Here is a 15,794-nt window from a genome sequence, read left to right on the forward strand (position 1 = left end):
TAGTTCTGAAAGAACTATTTTATTTTATTTTTATTGAGTTTGAAAGAATTACTTTAAAAGCCACACACCACACACACACACACAAAATATCAGTCACATTTCTTCACCAATTTTGGCTCCAAATGACATGACCCATGTCTGTCTACCATCTCCCATGAAAACCCCACTCTCAAAAAATAAAGCTTCCCTAACACTGAGTATATATAAAGTGTCTGACAGTAATTCCAAATAAATTCCAAAAATATTCCAGGCAACAGACACATTGCTGCAGCATATAGTCTTCCAAAGTAACTGATACTACATGCTGATATGATTTAAATACCCAAGTTCAGCACTACTCAAAAAGACAATCCCATTATTTCACATTTATACCTAAAATACAGTTAACTTTTTACTTGCAAAATGCTATGAGTAAGTAACAGCACATGTTCAGTGCTCAAAGAAGATAAAAAGAGTATCATCTATGTGTTCTAATTTATTATCTCTCATCTAGGAAGCATCAAAACTCAACATCTACTCCCAAAATAATTAAAAACAAGAAACCAAAGTCCTGCTTACAGTGGAAGTACTGAAAATATCATTGGCAGTGTTATCTCTGAACATTAAATGGACACTTCTTTAAGTATGACTTACAGGTTTTTTGGTTTCTATCACAAGAAGAGATGGTGGTCTTTCATTGGATGACTGATTTGGAGGATTTTTTTGATCGGCAAATCTTGAAGATGGCTTATAGATTTTACCTCTTTTTTCATCTGTTTCATGTTCTTCTGAAATTTAAAATATCAAGCTTCAAAACTTATTTAACATTATGTAATTTTACTATTTTTATTTAAAAATAAACAAAAATTAGTAAAATGCTTTTAGTACTAAGGTATATCACTAGTGACAAAATATGAAATTAAATTCAAATATTAGCACCCTACTCTCAAAAATGCTAATTGAATCATATGCCTTAAAATTTTTGCAGAGTTCTCTACCATCTTGAAACCTGAGAAGTACTAAATATTTTTAAAACTTAACTGGCTCCAATATCTCATTAATCCACATTGGGCCATTTATTTTATTAATATCACCACCAGAGGGTGCTGACAGAAAGGAAAATATGAAATTTACAAGCAATCAAACTTCTTTAATAAGTACCCGCAGTCATTCAAGTAAGACTTTTAGGTTTGCTCAAGGACTATAATATTCACACTCACCTTTAGCTGCATTAACAACACCTCCACGCACAAACGTTTTCACTTTATTACCATCACTTCCTTCAAAAGCAGCAAGAAATTCCTCATAAATCTCAGCAGCTGCCTTTTCATCCTCCTAAATACACATGAAAATATTAACGTCACTTGATATTACTGTACACAGGGTGAAACTCATCAAGTAGTAATGGAAACAAAACCTCTCCCTCCACTGAGGAAAGAAGGTTAGTAAGCAGTCTTAATAGACAATAATATCTAATCCTTAATAGATATTAGATACTAATTAACAGTAAAATTAAGAGGAGCTCTGCTACTCTACTGGTAATTTGTGGAACCAGAAAATGATCCACTAAGTAAACTTGCTTAGAGACAATTTAAGGGTCCAACTGTATGACAACTGACTATAGAAAATACATTATCCTATTCATGTTTATGATAGTACCAAGGCATGATCTAATTCAGTGAATATAAAGATCTCCTTCACAAACCACCGAAGACATGAGTATTAGAAGTTTGAAGAAGCAATATCTCTGGACAGTTGGCATTAAAGGAAAAAACCTCAGAAAAACCTTGACAATTAAAACTATTCTAAATGTCCCCAAAACATGTATGAAAAGAAAGGCCAACAGAATAGAATAGAAAATGTAGAAATAGATCCAACAGCATGTGGAAATTTAGTATTCAATAAAAGAGGCATCTCAAATCAGTGAAGAATAGACGGGCTTTTCAATGAATGTTGGGATAACCTGATGGCTATTTGGAAAAAAAAATGAACCAATTCCTCATATCATATAACAGGAGAAACTGCAAATAAATCAGATTTAATTTTAAAACATAAGTATTAGAAAAAACATGAGGAAATTCCTTTATAAGTTTGGAATGGAAAAACCTAAACTGACAAACCAGAAATCGTAAGACTGATAATAAATCTGACTGTACAACAAAAACTAGTTTCTGCGTGGGGGGAAAAAAAACAGAACAGAAGCAAAATAAAAAGGCAATCTATCTAACTGAGAAAAAACACTATACCCTGTGTCACAGACAACAGGAGTTTCAAAAACAGAGATAATCTACTAACTTAGGGAAATATTGGTTTAGCTATGAGCAGACAGTTCAGAGAAACACAAGAAGAGCTGTTCAACCTTACTTACAAGAGAAATGAAAATTTAAAACTACAATGAGGTACCAGTTTTCACCAAGCATATTGGTAAAGCCTTTTCAAAAAACACTCTGTTGGCAAGGCTATGGGGAAACAACCCCTTATACACTGCTTACAGGGATGCAAAATGGACCTTCCCATAAAGACCAATTTAACACTATCTAGCAGAACTATGTTTATGCATGTACCATTCAACCCAGTAATCTCACCTATAGGAATAGATCCAAAAGATACACATGGAATAAACCCATATGCATAATATTATCCATAACTGCACTATTGGAAAAGGCAAAAGAAAAAACACAAATGCCCTCATAGGATTTTAGTGAAAAAACTACTGAATATCTATACTGCTTAAAAAAAAAAAAACAAGGAATAGTAAAAGAATAAGCAGATACACTTGCAGTTATCTGAGATATAAAGTTAAACGAAAAAAGCAAGAGAGAAAAGTATACTGTATATAGCATGCCATTTATTGTTCATCTAAAAAAGAATAGGCACAACATATACTTATACACACTCGCTTATCCAAAAAGAATATACCAGAAAATGTTCAAAACTGCTACAGAGAAGAGATGAAATGGTGGACGGGACAGGAATAAAGCTGGACTCCTCTGAATATACTTTGCATTGTAGACAACTTTGGGGTGGGAGCTGAGAATACTTTGGAGGTTAAGAATCTTGTAAAAACATTTCGCCATCGTCCACACACTTAATGCCCCCTTAGACACATTTATTGACAAACATAACTAAAAAGACTTAAAAAGCATTACCTTCTTCTTTAATTCTTCTTGCTCCTTCTTACTTAAAGTTCGCTTAGCTGTACTCATTTTTCCAATACTGAATGCTTTAAGTTTGTTCTCCAGAAGAGGCTGTGAAAAGAAATAAAAAGCATACCTTCATATACAAATTCTTAATGCTATCTATAACACAATCAACTTAACTGTTAATAACCTCAGGGTTAATAACATACAAAAGGCTTTTTTTTTTAAGTAAAAATAAAACACAAAGAAAGACACCAAGGCTTTGAACTCATTCAAGCTACTTGCTGGCAGCAAGAATAAAAGCACTTGAGGAGGGAAAGTACAGACGTTTTGGGGCAAAAGAAGCAGTTACAGAAAACAGACATTCAAATAGGGAGAAGGAGACGTTTGTTTCCATGGTTCAATAGCAGATATCACTACCATCTAGAACCCCCATTTCAGGCACTACAAATTGCATCACTTCCTTTTATAATTCAGTAAATTACCTTATTCTTCATCAATAAAACTCATGTTTATGAACATAATGATTTCATTTTCATTGCTGGGGAAATATCAGTGTTTTAGGTTTCAGGCAAGTAAACAGTCATCACTTAATTTGAATATGAGAAAATAGTATTTTAATAAAGTCTTCATTAATGTAACTTAAAAGCAATTTCCTTCTGAAATATGGCTTAAATAAATTTCAAACCTTTAATTGCTTAATCAGTTATTAACTTGAATGTTAATTTTGATTCATAAACTTTTAAGAAAGTAATGTTTATTGAATACAACCTAAAATACTAATCAGCAATTGAAATCTAAAGGTTTCTCCCTCATTTGTCAAAATGAGAAGTTAACCAATTACAAAATTAGACTATTAATCCCCTGGTTATTAAAACAGGCTTGCCCTTGTGAGATACGGAATGGAAAATAAATATTGCTGCAAACTATTTTAAAGTTACATTAAAATCCCTTTGAAAAAATAAAGCAGTTCATAATTCAAAAGTCAAAATTGGGATTTAGAAACAGAGACAAAGTAAAAATTTTCCCAAAATAGAAAGGAAAATGTTTTGCCATCATTCAGTACCTTTTGTTTCAACTTCTAAAGTTTAAACAAATGGTAAAGTTACATATAAATTCAATGAAAAATATAATTTTACAAAACAGCTCAATTTTATATATATCCTAAGAGCTAAACTTAGACACCTAAGAGAGAAATGGTTAAGGAAATTATGGAATATTTACTCAAAAAATATTAATCATCCATTAAAAAGTCTGTTTACAGAATTTTTCCTAAAATTAAAAAAAATCAGAACTGAAGAATACTTTAAAATGCATTCCTGTAAAATGGACCTCAGCAAAGTAAAAATATATTTATGCTTACAAATATTAAACAAGAAAAATAAATTTATCGGTTTTCAAAGAAAAGTTATCAATTTTAATACTGGCTGGTAATGACTGTCTTCTTTATTTTATCTTCCAAATTTAATCATGACAAGAAAACATTTGAAATTGGGGGGGGGGGGGGACCAAAAAAAAAAAATCACAAGACTACTTTGCAGACACAAGCAGTAAAGATGCTCCTTGTCTGTAACCCTGGGCACTGCATTGACCAGAATGAACAGCACCCGCTCGTTTGCTTCCCAGGGTGGGACTACATCTTTGAAGTGTGTTTTAATCATCTGTGTATTTCCAGTGACCAGCATTTAGAACATGGTTCAGTAAATGATTGGTATAAGGGAAAAATTATAAATTTATTTGCCATTTAACATCAAAATACTCCTTGGTTTTTTTTTTAATCAAATTTTAAAACTTTAAATGAAATCTATCTTACATATGAGCTAAAAAACATTTCCTTAGATGAGTTTGAGTTTCTTGTTTACCCAAAAAGAACAATGAATGCTATTTTCAAATAGTACAAGATGAAACAGTAAGTACGAAACCAAAATATTCAACTACCAAATTCAATCCAGGACAGATCAAAATCATTAACTATCCTTTCTTTCTTTATTCATCTTACTTTTGAGAGATTCTGATGAGGAGAATCACAAAGGCTTTCACGGGCACTCTCATTCCTATAATTATGTTTTCTTGGGCTCTTAGGTCGCGTCCGACTTGGCATATCACTATCCGAGGGTCCAGACGCATCCATCTTCAGGAAAAGTAAAAACAAGTTTTTAAAATTTATATATGTAGCACTGAAATTAGAAACAACTCAAATGTTCAAATACTGACAAACTTCATTACACTGTATAAAAATATATCACCAATGATCCCTTAATCCCATCTCTTTCATACCACCACTGATTTCATCAGAAAAGTGCTTAAGCACAAGAAGTTTTCAATAATTTTAGCTTGCATTTGAAAGCTCAGATTTGATATTGGTAACAAATAGCTGTTTTCCTTGAAGTAACAGGTTCATTTCCTCAGTTTTCAAGAAAATATCTGCCAAACACCCAAGGCTATTAACCATAGTTTTCTGTCCATTGTACCTTCAAGTAAAAATGGTATTCCATGAAAAAAGGAGCCAGTTTTATTTCATTTAAATAATCCCATAAATAATTTTCCTCAGGACAAATATCACAGTCTGGCAAGCAGAAGTGTGTTATATGTACTTCCCATTTCATCACTCAGAACATTAAAAAGATCCATACACAAGGACAAGTTTTAATATTAGTAATTTTTACTGCTTCATCAAAAACATTCTTAAATGAAACTAGCGTATTTTTACCATGCCTGGTGGGGGAGAATAAAACGGCTACTAGCACATTTTGTGACACTGCCTTGATTTGTGCTAAGGTGTCAACAGTTTACCCACCAATTACTTCTGCACCTTTAGTGTAAATGCCAACATAATGGAGGCAAACAATGTCTTAGTAATGTTACAAAATACTTCTGAACTCAGATCCTCTGAAAGGTTCTCAGTGACCCCAGAGGTCTGAAGACCACACTGTGAGTGCTGCTGTAGTAACACATGTTAAGGAATGTTTATTGCAATATTATTCAAAATGTCAAAAAGCTTTAAACAAAATGTCTATGCCCATAAACAAAGAAATAGCTTAATAAATAACTGTACTTCCCCCATGGAACATTAAGATCCCACAGAAAGACTAGATTACAGTTATATCTATTGACCTGCAGGGATTTCCAACAGGTGTATTGTGCAGTGACTGTGCATAATGTAAACCCTTATTTTAAAAAATGTGTAAGTACACACTTAGTGTGCATGTACAAAACTTTTTAAGTACAATAAAAAAGGAAATATACATATTTGGTTTCTAACATGGTTTGAGGGGGCCAACTTATGTAAATAATAGAACACAAAAAAGGACACAGAACATCTAACAGAAAAAGGTGAAAGAAAACAGGCACAACCAATTCAATCACATTTATTTATCAAGTAAAATCAAAAGGGATATATCAAGCAGGGATATATACAAAGAGAAATTAAATTTTAAAGAAAAAAGACAAAGATTGTTTTTTATACTCACATGTGCATCTGAAGATCCAGACGAATGAACATCTGATGATCTGGTCTGCAAGTATTAAAAATAAAAGTCAACATTTAAATAATCAGAAAATGAATTACACTAACAAACAAGTGTTTCTCGTTACACAGACTTAATCTTTCCACACTGTAGCAATTTCTTCTCAGCTGGGATATATCTGAGGCATAGTTACCTTTTACACTATAGAGTGAAAACCTAACTATTTTTACAACAGAATTTTTGTTCCATAGCTCTTTCCAAGTCATAAGATACACTGTTTACTCCCATAACACTGATGGTCAAAACTTCTTGCTACACAACAAAGAAACCTCTTAAGAGTCAGATTCCAACAGCAAGAAAACCCATACCTAATCCCTTGATGTCTAGTAAAAGGTACAAATTCTATTGGGGAAAGAGTTTCAAGGAAAAGAAACTCTCACTATGAAATCTTAGAAAGGCCACCATTTGCAACTTGTTTTAGGGAAACACTTCTAACGTCAGCTTGCCACTATTACCAACTGCTGCATAAAAAAGAGTTCAGTCTTCACATAATGGCACTTTCCCATTAAGTCAAACGTTAAACTTCATCTTATTTTTTCTTAATTGGTCTACATTTCAGATTACATATGGCATATAATAATTCATTTGATTTTCCACTATGCATCTAAGGATGAAGAAGACAAGCTACAGGGCTATTAACTAATATCTGGTATCTTTCTGAAATTTTTAGTTGGAGGCCCAGAATTTAATTCTATCACTGAGTTGTTTTTATTTTTTAAGGTATTGGGTATTGATATTTCACTTATTCTACATACATTTAAGTATTTAAAAGTGAAATCAAGAATCTTGAGATCACAAATATCTCACCTGACCCTAGCTCAGTCCTAGATCTGAAATAAAGTGCACAAGATGATATACTAATTTTTAAGAGAAAACTGAAGATTTGTATGATGTAGAAAAGAGTAAATAAGATTCATATGGGTCCACACAGTACTGCTTTACCTATCTTGTTGAAACTTAAGGCTAAGAACAGCTGGTCAGATTTTCATACTGAATCAATTTATTCCTCTGAATTCCATTTTACTGGGCCCTGGGCAAATCAGCCCAAGACAACCAAACACCAAGGTATCTCCCATCTCCATTCTCTCTACTCATCTTTTTTCTGTTCCCCCAACTTTTATTGTGTCCCTCCTCATTAACTTTCTTCTCCCTGCTAACCTTTCTTAAAAGGCAAGATGGCATGGAAGAAATGTTTTGATATTTAAATTTAACCCTGTAAAACACACTTTGACTCACAGTTTGAAATACGCCCATTTGCAGACACTTAGAAATAAGAAAATCCAAGGGAATAAATAACTTCTCTAGAAAAGAAAAAATGTTCAGTCAAGAAACTGAATGAATTGACAAAAAAATTCAACTGCCTTCCAATAAACCTGCAAGGTAACAAGAACAACACCCTAATCATAATAGTAAAAAAAAAAAAAAAAAACCATAAAACACCTAGAAACCAACTAAAAAATATATGAAACCTACACGAAGAAAATACAAACTTCATGAAAGAGTTGTTATTCAAGTCACCTTTCGGAAAGATTCACCACATTCCTAGAGGCGAAAACTCATTATTAAGACAAAGTCAACTATACGTAAAGCTATTTATATATTTAATACATTTTCATTCAAAAGCTCAAAAATCTCAAAGTGAAGTCTTTGCAAGGGGACAAGAGGGATTGCCAAAAATAATTCCAAAGTTCACCCAAAGCAGCTAAGAAAGTGCAAGCCTTTCTTTCTTTAATCTATGCCACCTCATCCAAATCATTTCTAGGATTTAAAAATAACAGCATGGCTGAGGAAGATGCATCAGCTGACTCCAATTAACCTAAGATGACACTGTTCATATTTACTGCAAACCAGACATTTTCCACTGATACGCAGCTAGAGCTACATAGCATTCAGAATGAAACTTTTTTTAGGCTTGAGAACGGCTAGAGAGATGCAAATAGTAGTTAATAAAGATTTCAAAGGAATAATCAACTTCTAAAGCAAATGGGTCCAGGTAAACAGTAAATGTAATGCTACTTCAGTAGCTGAACCTCTCCCTCTACTTAAACTGCAACTGTGCTGTATTATTTGCCTTGGGTTTGGGTTTTACGTTTTCACTGAGGAACTGCAAAGTAACGATGTTTAAAGATCTTCTGAATTCCACAGCACAAATCCTCATCCAAATGAAAAGACCCAAAGCAAAAAATGAAAAGGGTAAAACAAGGGAGGTTTGAGGCAATAAAGAAGCAGACACAAGAGAAATTTATCTCAGGAGAAAGCAGATACAGTACAAATGTAGGGAAGGACAGCAAGAGAATTTTTTAAATTAAAAATATCATTCTGATGGCTGCTGAGCAGATAAAGGTGAAGTCAACTAAATTATACCATAAAACTTTTTTTCTGGCTGCTCCTACTTTACTTCATTTGAAAAACCCCTACACCTACGTTTTCAAATTAGCAAACTACCCGCAGCAACATTTCTCCAACACCTCCATTCTGCCTAGTCAGATCTCCATTCCCACATCTCCCTCTTCACATCCTTTGAAGCATCAATTTACATCTCCAAAAGTTTAACAGTCACTCCCACAGGAAACATATCAACACCTTTATCATACTGAGATGACTCCTAATTCCTTACCTTGATGACTCTCCTGGGTTCCAATATGTTCTTAAACAACTTCCTGGGCATCTTCACCTGAATGTCTTCAAGCTCCTCAAATCTAATATACCCAAAATTCCTCCCAAACTGGTTTCTCCTGTTGACCTTCTTATTCCTGACACTGAATGGTAACTCTCAATCACTCATAATCTGTAAGTAGTAAAATGTTAAGAACACAGATTCTGGAATCAGATTTCCTGTTTTTAGCATTTACTGGCTTTGTAAGTTCCTTCATCTGTAAAGCTGAATCATACCTGCCTCACAGGATTGTTGTGCAGGACAAACACAGGTGAAGCACTAAGAACCGTGTTCGTTACCTAACAACTGCTCAATGAGGGTTAGCCAGCAGCATTCTAACAGGGTCAACATGGTGTCCTTTCCTTATCCCCATAATCAACTGCGTCAAATTCTGTTCATCCCACCTCTAATATAGCAGCTTTTCTACAGGGACCCTTCTTCTTTCTAAATTCACTATCGTGGTTCAGATCTTCCCTTTTTTCAACCATTTACTAGGCAACCACTTTCTGGTACTTCATCATGCATGAGAGATATAAAGCAAGACATTGCTCTTGCCCTTGGGAGCTAATAAAAAGAGAGAACAATGTGGCTATACCACAAAAGCACAGAGGGCAAGCAAATCTTAATGGGAGTGGAGATATGGTAGAAATGCTTAATAGGAGTGGGGAGACGGTAGAGTATCTGAGGTGAGATTTCTGAAGGAACCCTCAATATTTGTCAGCAGCACTGCAAAAATTTTCAGACTAGTCCTCCTCACTCTCAAATCCTTCCAAAACTATGTCCCCAGAATAGCTTTCCTAAACGACTTCTCTGCCTCTAATTTTCCACAGCTTTCGAAAACACAATTTAGCTCAAACTTACGTCTCCAACTCAGCAACTTTTATTCCCTATGCAAGTGCCCTATACACTGGCTAAACCAGACCATTTATCAATCCACTTCCCAGTGATTCATTTTCTTCACCTTACCCATCCATCTCTTTTCATACCCCTATATCTACCCTTCAAAACTCTGCTCATTGTTCTAGAGACTTAACCAAACTCCTCTATTCCTGAAGCCCTCCCACCATCACCCTCCATTCAACTGTCACTTCCTTCTCTAAACTTTAAGATGCTTCTGATAGCTCTGCCTTGTACTGTTATGTGTTGACTCTCTTCCTCTACTATATAGCATATTCCCGAAAACAGAATACTGTCTTATTTAATGTTTTCTTCTTCAGAATCAAGCACAAGATCTGGCAAGTGAAGGAGCCTCAATATACTTGTTGACTTAACCTGCTGGAACAAGTACCTACCCAACAAAATTACACTGCACACTATCAACATACTAAGCTGCTGTCCACTCACTAGCAAGTGGCAGTACCTGGCTGAACACTACTCTTCAAGACAAACCAAAGACTACTTCTCAAAAAAACTTCATAAAATCACTGAGACATGCATGATTTACTTTAATAAAGTTAAATAACCTAAAATTAAGTTAATTTATTAAGTTTATATTAATTTATAAAATATTATTTGTAACTATTAATAAAGTTAACAAACTTAAAATTACATCCAAAACACTACCAATATATGAAACGTTATAAGTATATTTTGAACGATCTGTAGTTAATCTAAACTGAGAAAGAGCCTAGTGAAAAAAAACTCAAGGAAGAGACATCTAACAGTATCAAAGAGCCTCAAATGCTACTGGCAAATGCACTTTGCTTTTTAAAAAATTATTTCAGCAAAATATCTAGCATGTGACCAATCTGCAAATAAGTGCTAAAGCTATTTAGTAATAGTATGAGGCAAATTATTTGTAATATTAATGTTTTTGAGTTTAATACCCTGTAGGAAGGTTTTTTTATTTTAAAAAATTATGCTCTTTATAAAAAGAGAGAGGCAGGAGTCTTCAACCTGCATACCAAATGAACTCTCCTCTCCTTTGCCAGCAAGGTAAAGAAGTAGCTTTTGTCAACTCACTTTCCAGGAAAAACAAAGAATCAGGAATTAAAAACTTGAAGGAAAAAACTGGACTTTTAGGAAACAATCAATTCAATCCAACAAGATGGGAATTTTTTAAAACCATATAAAGTCATATACAAGTACTAGTGCTGTAAATACTCAAATTTCTAAAAAACATCAATCAAGAAAACAAAAGTTTGTAATTCCTCTCTCCACACAAAAACACAGCCTTCCACCCAGAAAACTAACCACTTTATATTTTAAGGTAGTTGTCTTATGGTTACAACCATATCATAATGAAGATTCAGTTTAAACTAAAACTGGCAAACTACAAAGAGCCTAATTTTCAAGGTCTGTGTTTTGTTTGGAGTTTCCCATATTTAATTTTTACATATATTAAGGTACCACCAAAAAAAAGTACACAGGCAGTAATATACATCTAAGAATCACAAGCCTTGAATGGATCCTCGTTTTATTTATTTCATACAAGTGAAACACTTTTGTTAATCAGCAGTCAATTAAAACAGTTCCCACACCAATTTAGCACTAGGTGTCCAAGGAATCCAGCAGTTATTTTCTACTTTGCTTATGTACCTCTCTAACCCAATTTTTGACAATATGGCAAAAAAACAGCACTGTCAGAGTGAAGTATCAGGGCACACAATTCCATTATATTAGCAGTATTATCAACACTGGAAATGCAGAAGGAATGATAATGCCACATTTATCTTCATATCTTCATTTTGATGAGCAAAGAACTCTTAAAATCAAAATAAATTAATTTTTAGAAATTAAATTCTAAGGAAATATGTTTAACATTTTTCTAAGCAAACAATTATGGCTCTTTGTCTCTCCTCCCAAGATAATAAATACAAAATAGCACCAACATCCCTCTCATCCAAAACATTATTTCAGTCTGGTGATACAGGAATAAATGCACAGGAAATTTTTAGTTAATTCCTAAAACATTTACTGAATTTCTCCCACATTTCCCAGGCTTAAAAATGAAAAGTACAGCAAAATTACACAGCAAATAAAGGACAAGGGGGTCTCCCCTATAGGGAAAACTACACATAAAAGTTAAATCATTTGACTATACACACTTACAATGCAATTTTTAAAACTAAAAGAAACTGCAGAGGTTATCTAATCTCTTCATTTTATAATCAAGATCCATCAAATAATTTTGCCATTGTCAATAGCAAAAACCCTGTCTATTATACATTTAATTTTTAATTTCTTTTTATTGAGGTATAATTAACACACAACATTGTATTAGTTTCAGGTGTACAACATGATGCTTCAATATTTGTATACACTGCAAAATGATCACCACAGTAAGTCTAGTTAATAGGCATCAATTTTTTCCTGTGATGAGAACTTTAAAGATCTACTCTCTTAGCAGCTTTCAAACATGCAATACAGTGTTATTAACTAGTCTCCACGCGGTACATTACAACCCCTCGTACATTTTTAAATTAACATTTTCCTCAGTGTCTAGAAACATGATTAACAAGCATCCCCACCAGTATAAATGAGAACTTAACTACCAAAGAGTAAAAATGAACATTAAACTGAAGAATCTGTTCATTCCATCTGTATCACAGAACATGTCATTCATGTGCACTCCCCAGAGGAAGGGAAATCAACCAGAGATCAAAAGCTAGAAATTCCAAATACTACAGTATTAGCCAAAATGATCTTATACTCTCTCCAATAAATTCTGGACTTGCATTAGAAGTAAAAAGCAGCATAGAAAGTCATTATGAAAACTGATGACTTAGATTCTAAATCTCAAGATTAGAACTTATCCTGATATTTTGAAAAGTACTTTTCATTTCCTCTAAACAAAAGGGGAGAGGACAGGAATTAAGATTTTTTTACATACTTTATATTCACTCATTCAATCTTTGTATCAACCCTGTTAAGAAAAGGGACTATGTCCATGTTACGAACGAGGAAATTGAAGCTTAAAAGCTTAAACAATCTGCTTTGATATCGCAAATACAAATAATTACCAAGTCAGGATTTGAATCCAAATCTCTTTGTTATCAAAATCCATAATCTCTCCAATATATCATGCACCCTCCATATTATTGGAGAAAACCACGTTACTATCATTTGAGTCCTGAGATATTTACATACATCGGTAGGAAATCTCTTAATAGCAACAACTGATGATAATTTAAAGAAAAAGAAACTGAAAAGATTTATCACTGGAAGATCCAACAATTTACTTGTAGGTAACAGCCAGAGACTCACAATCATGTGAACTACTATTAGAGAAGAAAGCCTGAACATATACATTAAGATGTTTTCAATGTATCCAAAGCTTCAAATAGGAGATACTTTAAATATTACTTTGAGAAGAAACAAATATAGTGAAGCTTATGCATGAATTTTATGGATGTAGCTAGCTTTAGTAATAGTTTCCTAATGGTAAGGAGGACTGTTTTTGTCACTAGTCTACTGAGAAAATGGGCAGTGATGTACTCAACTATTTCCTTCCTCTCCAAGGGAAAATGTACTGGGGAAGGGAAGAAACAAGGAGTAAACGCAGGAAGTAAAGCAGCCAAGACTGGTCCTCTAACAGTTTCTACGTAACTAAAGGATTTCTGGTAAATCCATTACCAATTACGAACTAATCATAAGCATCGTTCACCAAATGGCATAAAGACTGATTTATTAGGAACTGCGAAAGCCAAGTATATAACAGGTTATGTTTCCCAGAACAAACTACACACGGGAGTAGTCCCATTACCGTAAACATAACTTCCTAACTGACTTAAAATCATACACACTCTATAAGATGTAACAGTCCTTAGAACCTTTAAGTATCACACAACTACTTGCATCAGCATCAAAAAGCTTAACAACTACTTCAGGCAGAACCTATTACTTTTAATATCGTGTTGGAGATGAGAAACTTGAAGCAAAAAACTATTAAATGACCCGTCCAAGATGGCAACTAGGACCTGATGATAACCACTACCTAACTAATGCTAAACTACTTCTACAGCTCAACAGTTTCGCAATACCCACACACGCTTTCCTGAAAACTCAAAAGCAATTTACTAATTTTAGGTGGCTTCCAAGTCTATGAAAGGTGTCCTTTCAGGAGTTGCAGAAGACCCCGAGTCCTCGAAAATGAGCCCTCCAAAGAAGTGCTCATTTTATACTTCCTCTTTTAAGTGAGGTAAGACCACGTGTAGACCGTAGCATTAACCTTGGCGATGCAACACCGCCCCTGTACTTCCCACCCCGGGTCCCTCCACTATTGGTCCTCCCCTCACAACTTGCGGCCCTAGAGATTATTTAGTCCCTGAAGGACGTGAGGGAAATTGAGGGAGGCCGGAAGCGTGTGAAATCCAAAACCAAAGAACTGAGGAAATAGAGGCAGACACATAAACACCGGGAAGCGATTCCCGCCTCTCCCAAGCTCTGTCCGCCGCCTCAGAGCTCAACAAGCTGAAATACAGAGGCGCGTTTTCACGGCTTCAGACCTCAATCGAAGTCCCTGATTTCACTCCAGTGCCAAGCGCGGGCCGAACTATTCACGCCACCGCCCCGGACTCGCCAGTCTCGAGCCGAATCTAGGCTAGGACTAAGGGAAGCCACCAGGCCTCTCAACCTGCGCACCACGGTGCGTCTGCGCCCCGGCCTACCGTCGCGACCAGAACGCGGACTCCCACCCCAATCTCCTCCCGCTGGTCTGAAGCGTCCGTAGTCCCCAGACGACAGTGACAGACTCACTGACTTACGAAGTCCTCTAAGATATTACCTTTGAACTGGCCTTCTGAGAGCCGCCTGGCGTTTTGTCCGCCATCTTGAGTTTTGCCCCTCCTTCGGCGGCGGCAGCAGCACGGGCGAGTCAAGCGCCGAAAGAGTGGATCTCAGTGGAGCCCGCCAGAGGCGCCTACAAGGCTGAATAGTCGACTGCCGACTTGGAGAATTCAAGGAGAGCCACCCACGTGGCTTCCGGTGTCGGTCTTTCCCCCGGCCCCGCCCTCTCTGCCGAATTTTTTGTGGGCGTTTCCTTAGCGGGTCGCGCTATTGGGCCTGGGAATTAAGAGAATCTTGTCCTAGCTTCAGGACCGGTTGATATTTCAGTGTTTTCCCAGCGCCACCGCTTGATGTGAGCCAGTAGCTCTTGTTCGGCGGGGAGGGAAAATCTCCTTAGAGAAGAAATGCATGATCAGCTGGGGAGGAGCTCTTCGAGTCTAGAGCCGACCGTGGGCGGGGCGGGGGGGGGGGAGGCGTCCGGCGCTCCCTGGACAAAGACAGTGTTCGCGCCACCTCTGGTGCTCACACCCCAGTGGGAAAGGCAAACTTGCAGTCTGTTCAAGTTAACGCAGAGTAATGCCCAGAAAGCACAGGAGGGGAATATTTGACCCAATCTAAGAATCCAGCAGTGGAGTTAATCAGACTCAGTATAGGGCGTCTACAAAATGGGTACATGCAGAGAAGTTGAATGAGAGAAAAATCATAAATAGGTAGTATTTTATTTTATTTTTTATGCTCTTTTTACTTCCAGTCTATTATTCTTCT

The 15,794-nt window shown here is 35.6% G+C and overlaps 1 protein-coding gene across 5 annotated transcripts in view; it reads right to left on the reverse strand.

Moving 5' to 3' along the window:
- Positions 1 to 15,142, reverse strand: part of U2SURP (U2 snRNP associated SURP domain containing) — a 47,194-nt gene extending 32,052 nt beyond the window's left edge. For 4 of the 5 annotated variants that reach the window (XM_045514686.2, XM_010952233.3, XM_010952232.3 and 1 more), the window contains exons 1-6: positions 15,028 to 15,142; positions 6,590 to 6,634; positions 5,119 to 5,250; positions 3,129 to 3,227; positions 1,200 to 1,314; positions 634 to 767 (exon numbers count right to left, since the gene is read on the reverse strand). In XM_045514686.2, the coding sequence (XP_045370642.1) occupies positions 634 to 767; positions 1,200 to 1,314; positions 3,129 to 3,227; positions 5,119 to 5,250; positions 6,590 to 6,634; positions 15,028 to 15,072 (570 nt within the window). In that variant the 5' untranslated portion in view covers positions 15,073 to 15,142. The remainder of the gene's footprint in view (positions 1 to 633; positions 768 to 1,199; positions 1,315 to 3,128; positions 3,228 to 5,118; positions 5,251 to 6,589; positions 6,635 to 15,027) is intronic. The other variant, XM_010952234.3, reaches the window with a different exon arrangement.
- Between the last annotated feature and the right edge of the window lie 652 nt (positions 15,143 to 15,794).

Source organism: Camelus bactrianus, chromosome 1 (genome assembly GCF_048773025.1).
Source record: "Camelus bactrianus isolate YW-2024 breed Bactrian camel chromosome 1, ASM4877302v1, whole genome shotgun sequence".
In the NCBI taxonomy this organism is placed as follows: domain Eukaryota; kingdom Metazoa; phylum Chordata; class Mammalia; order Artiodactyla; family Camelidae; genus Camelus; species Camelus bactrianus.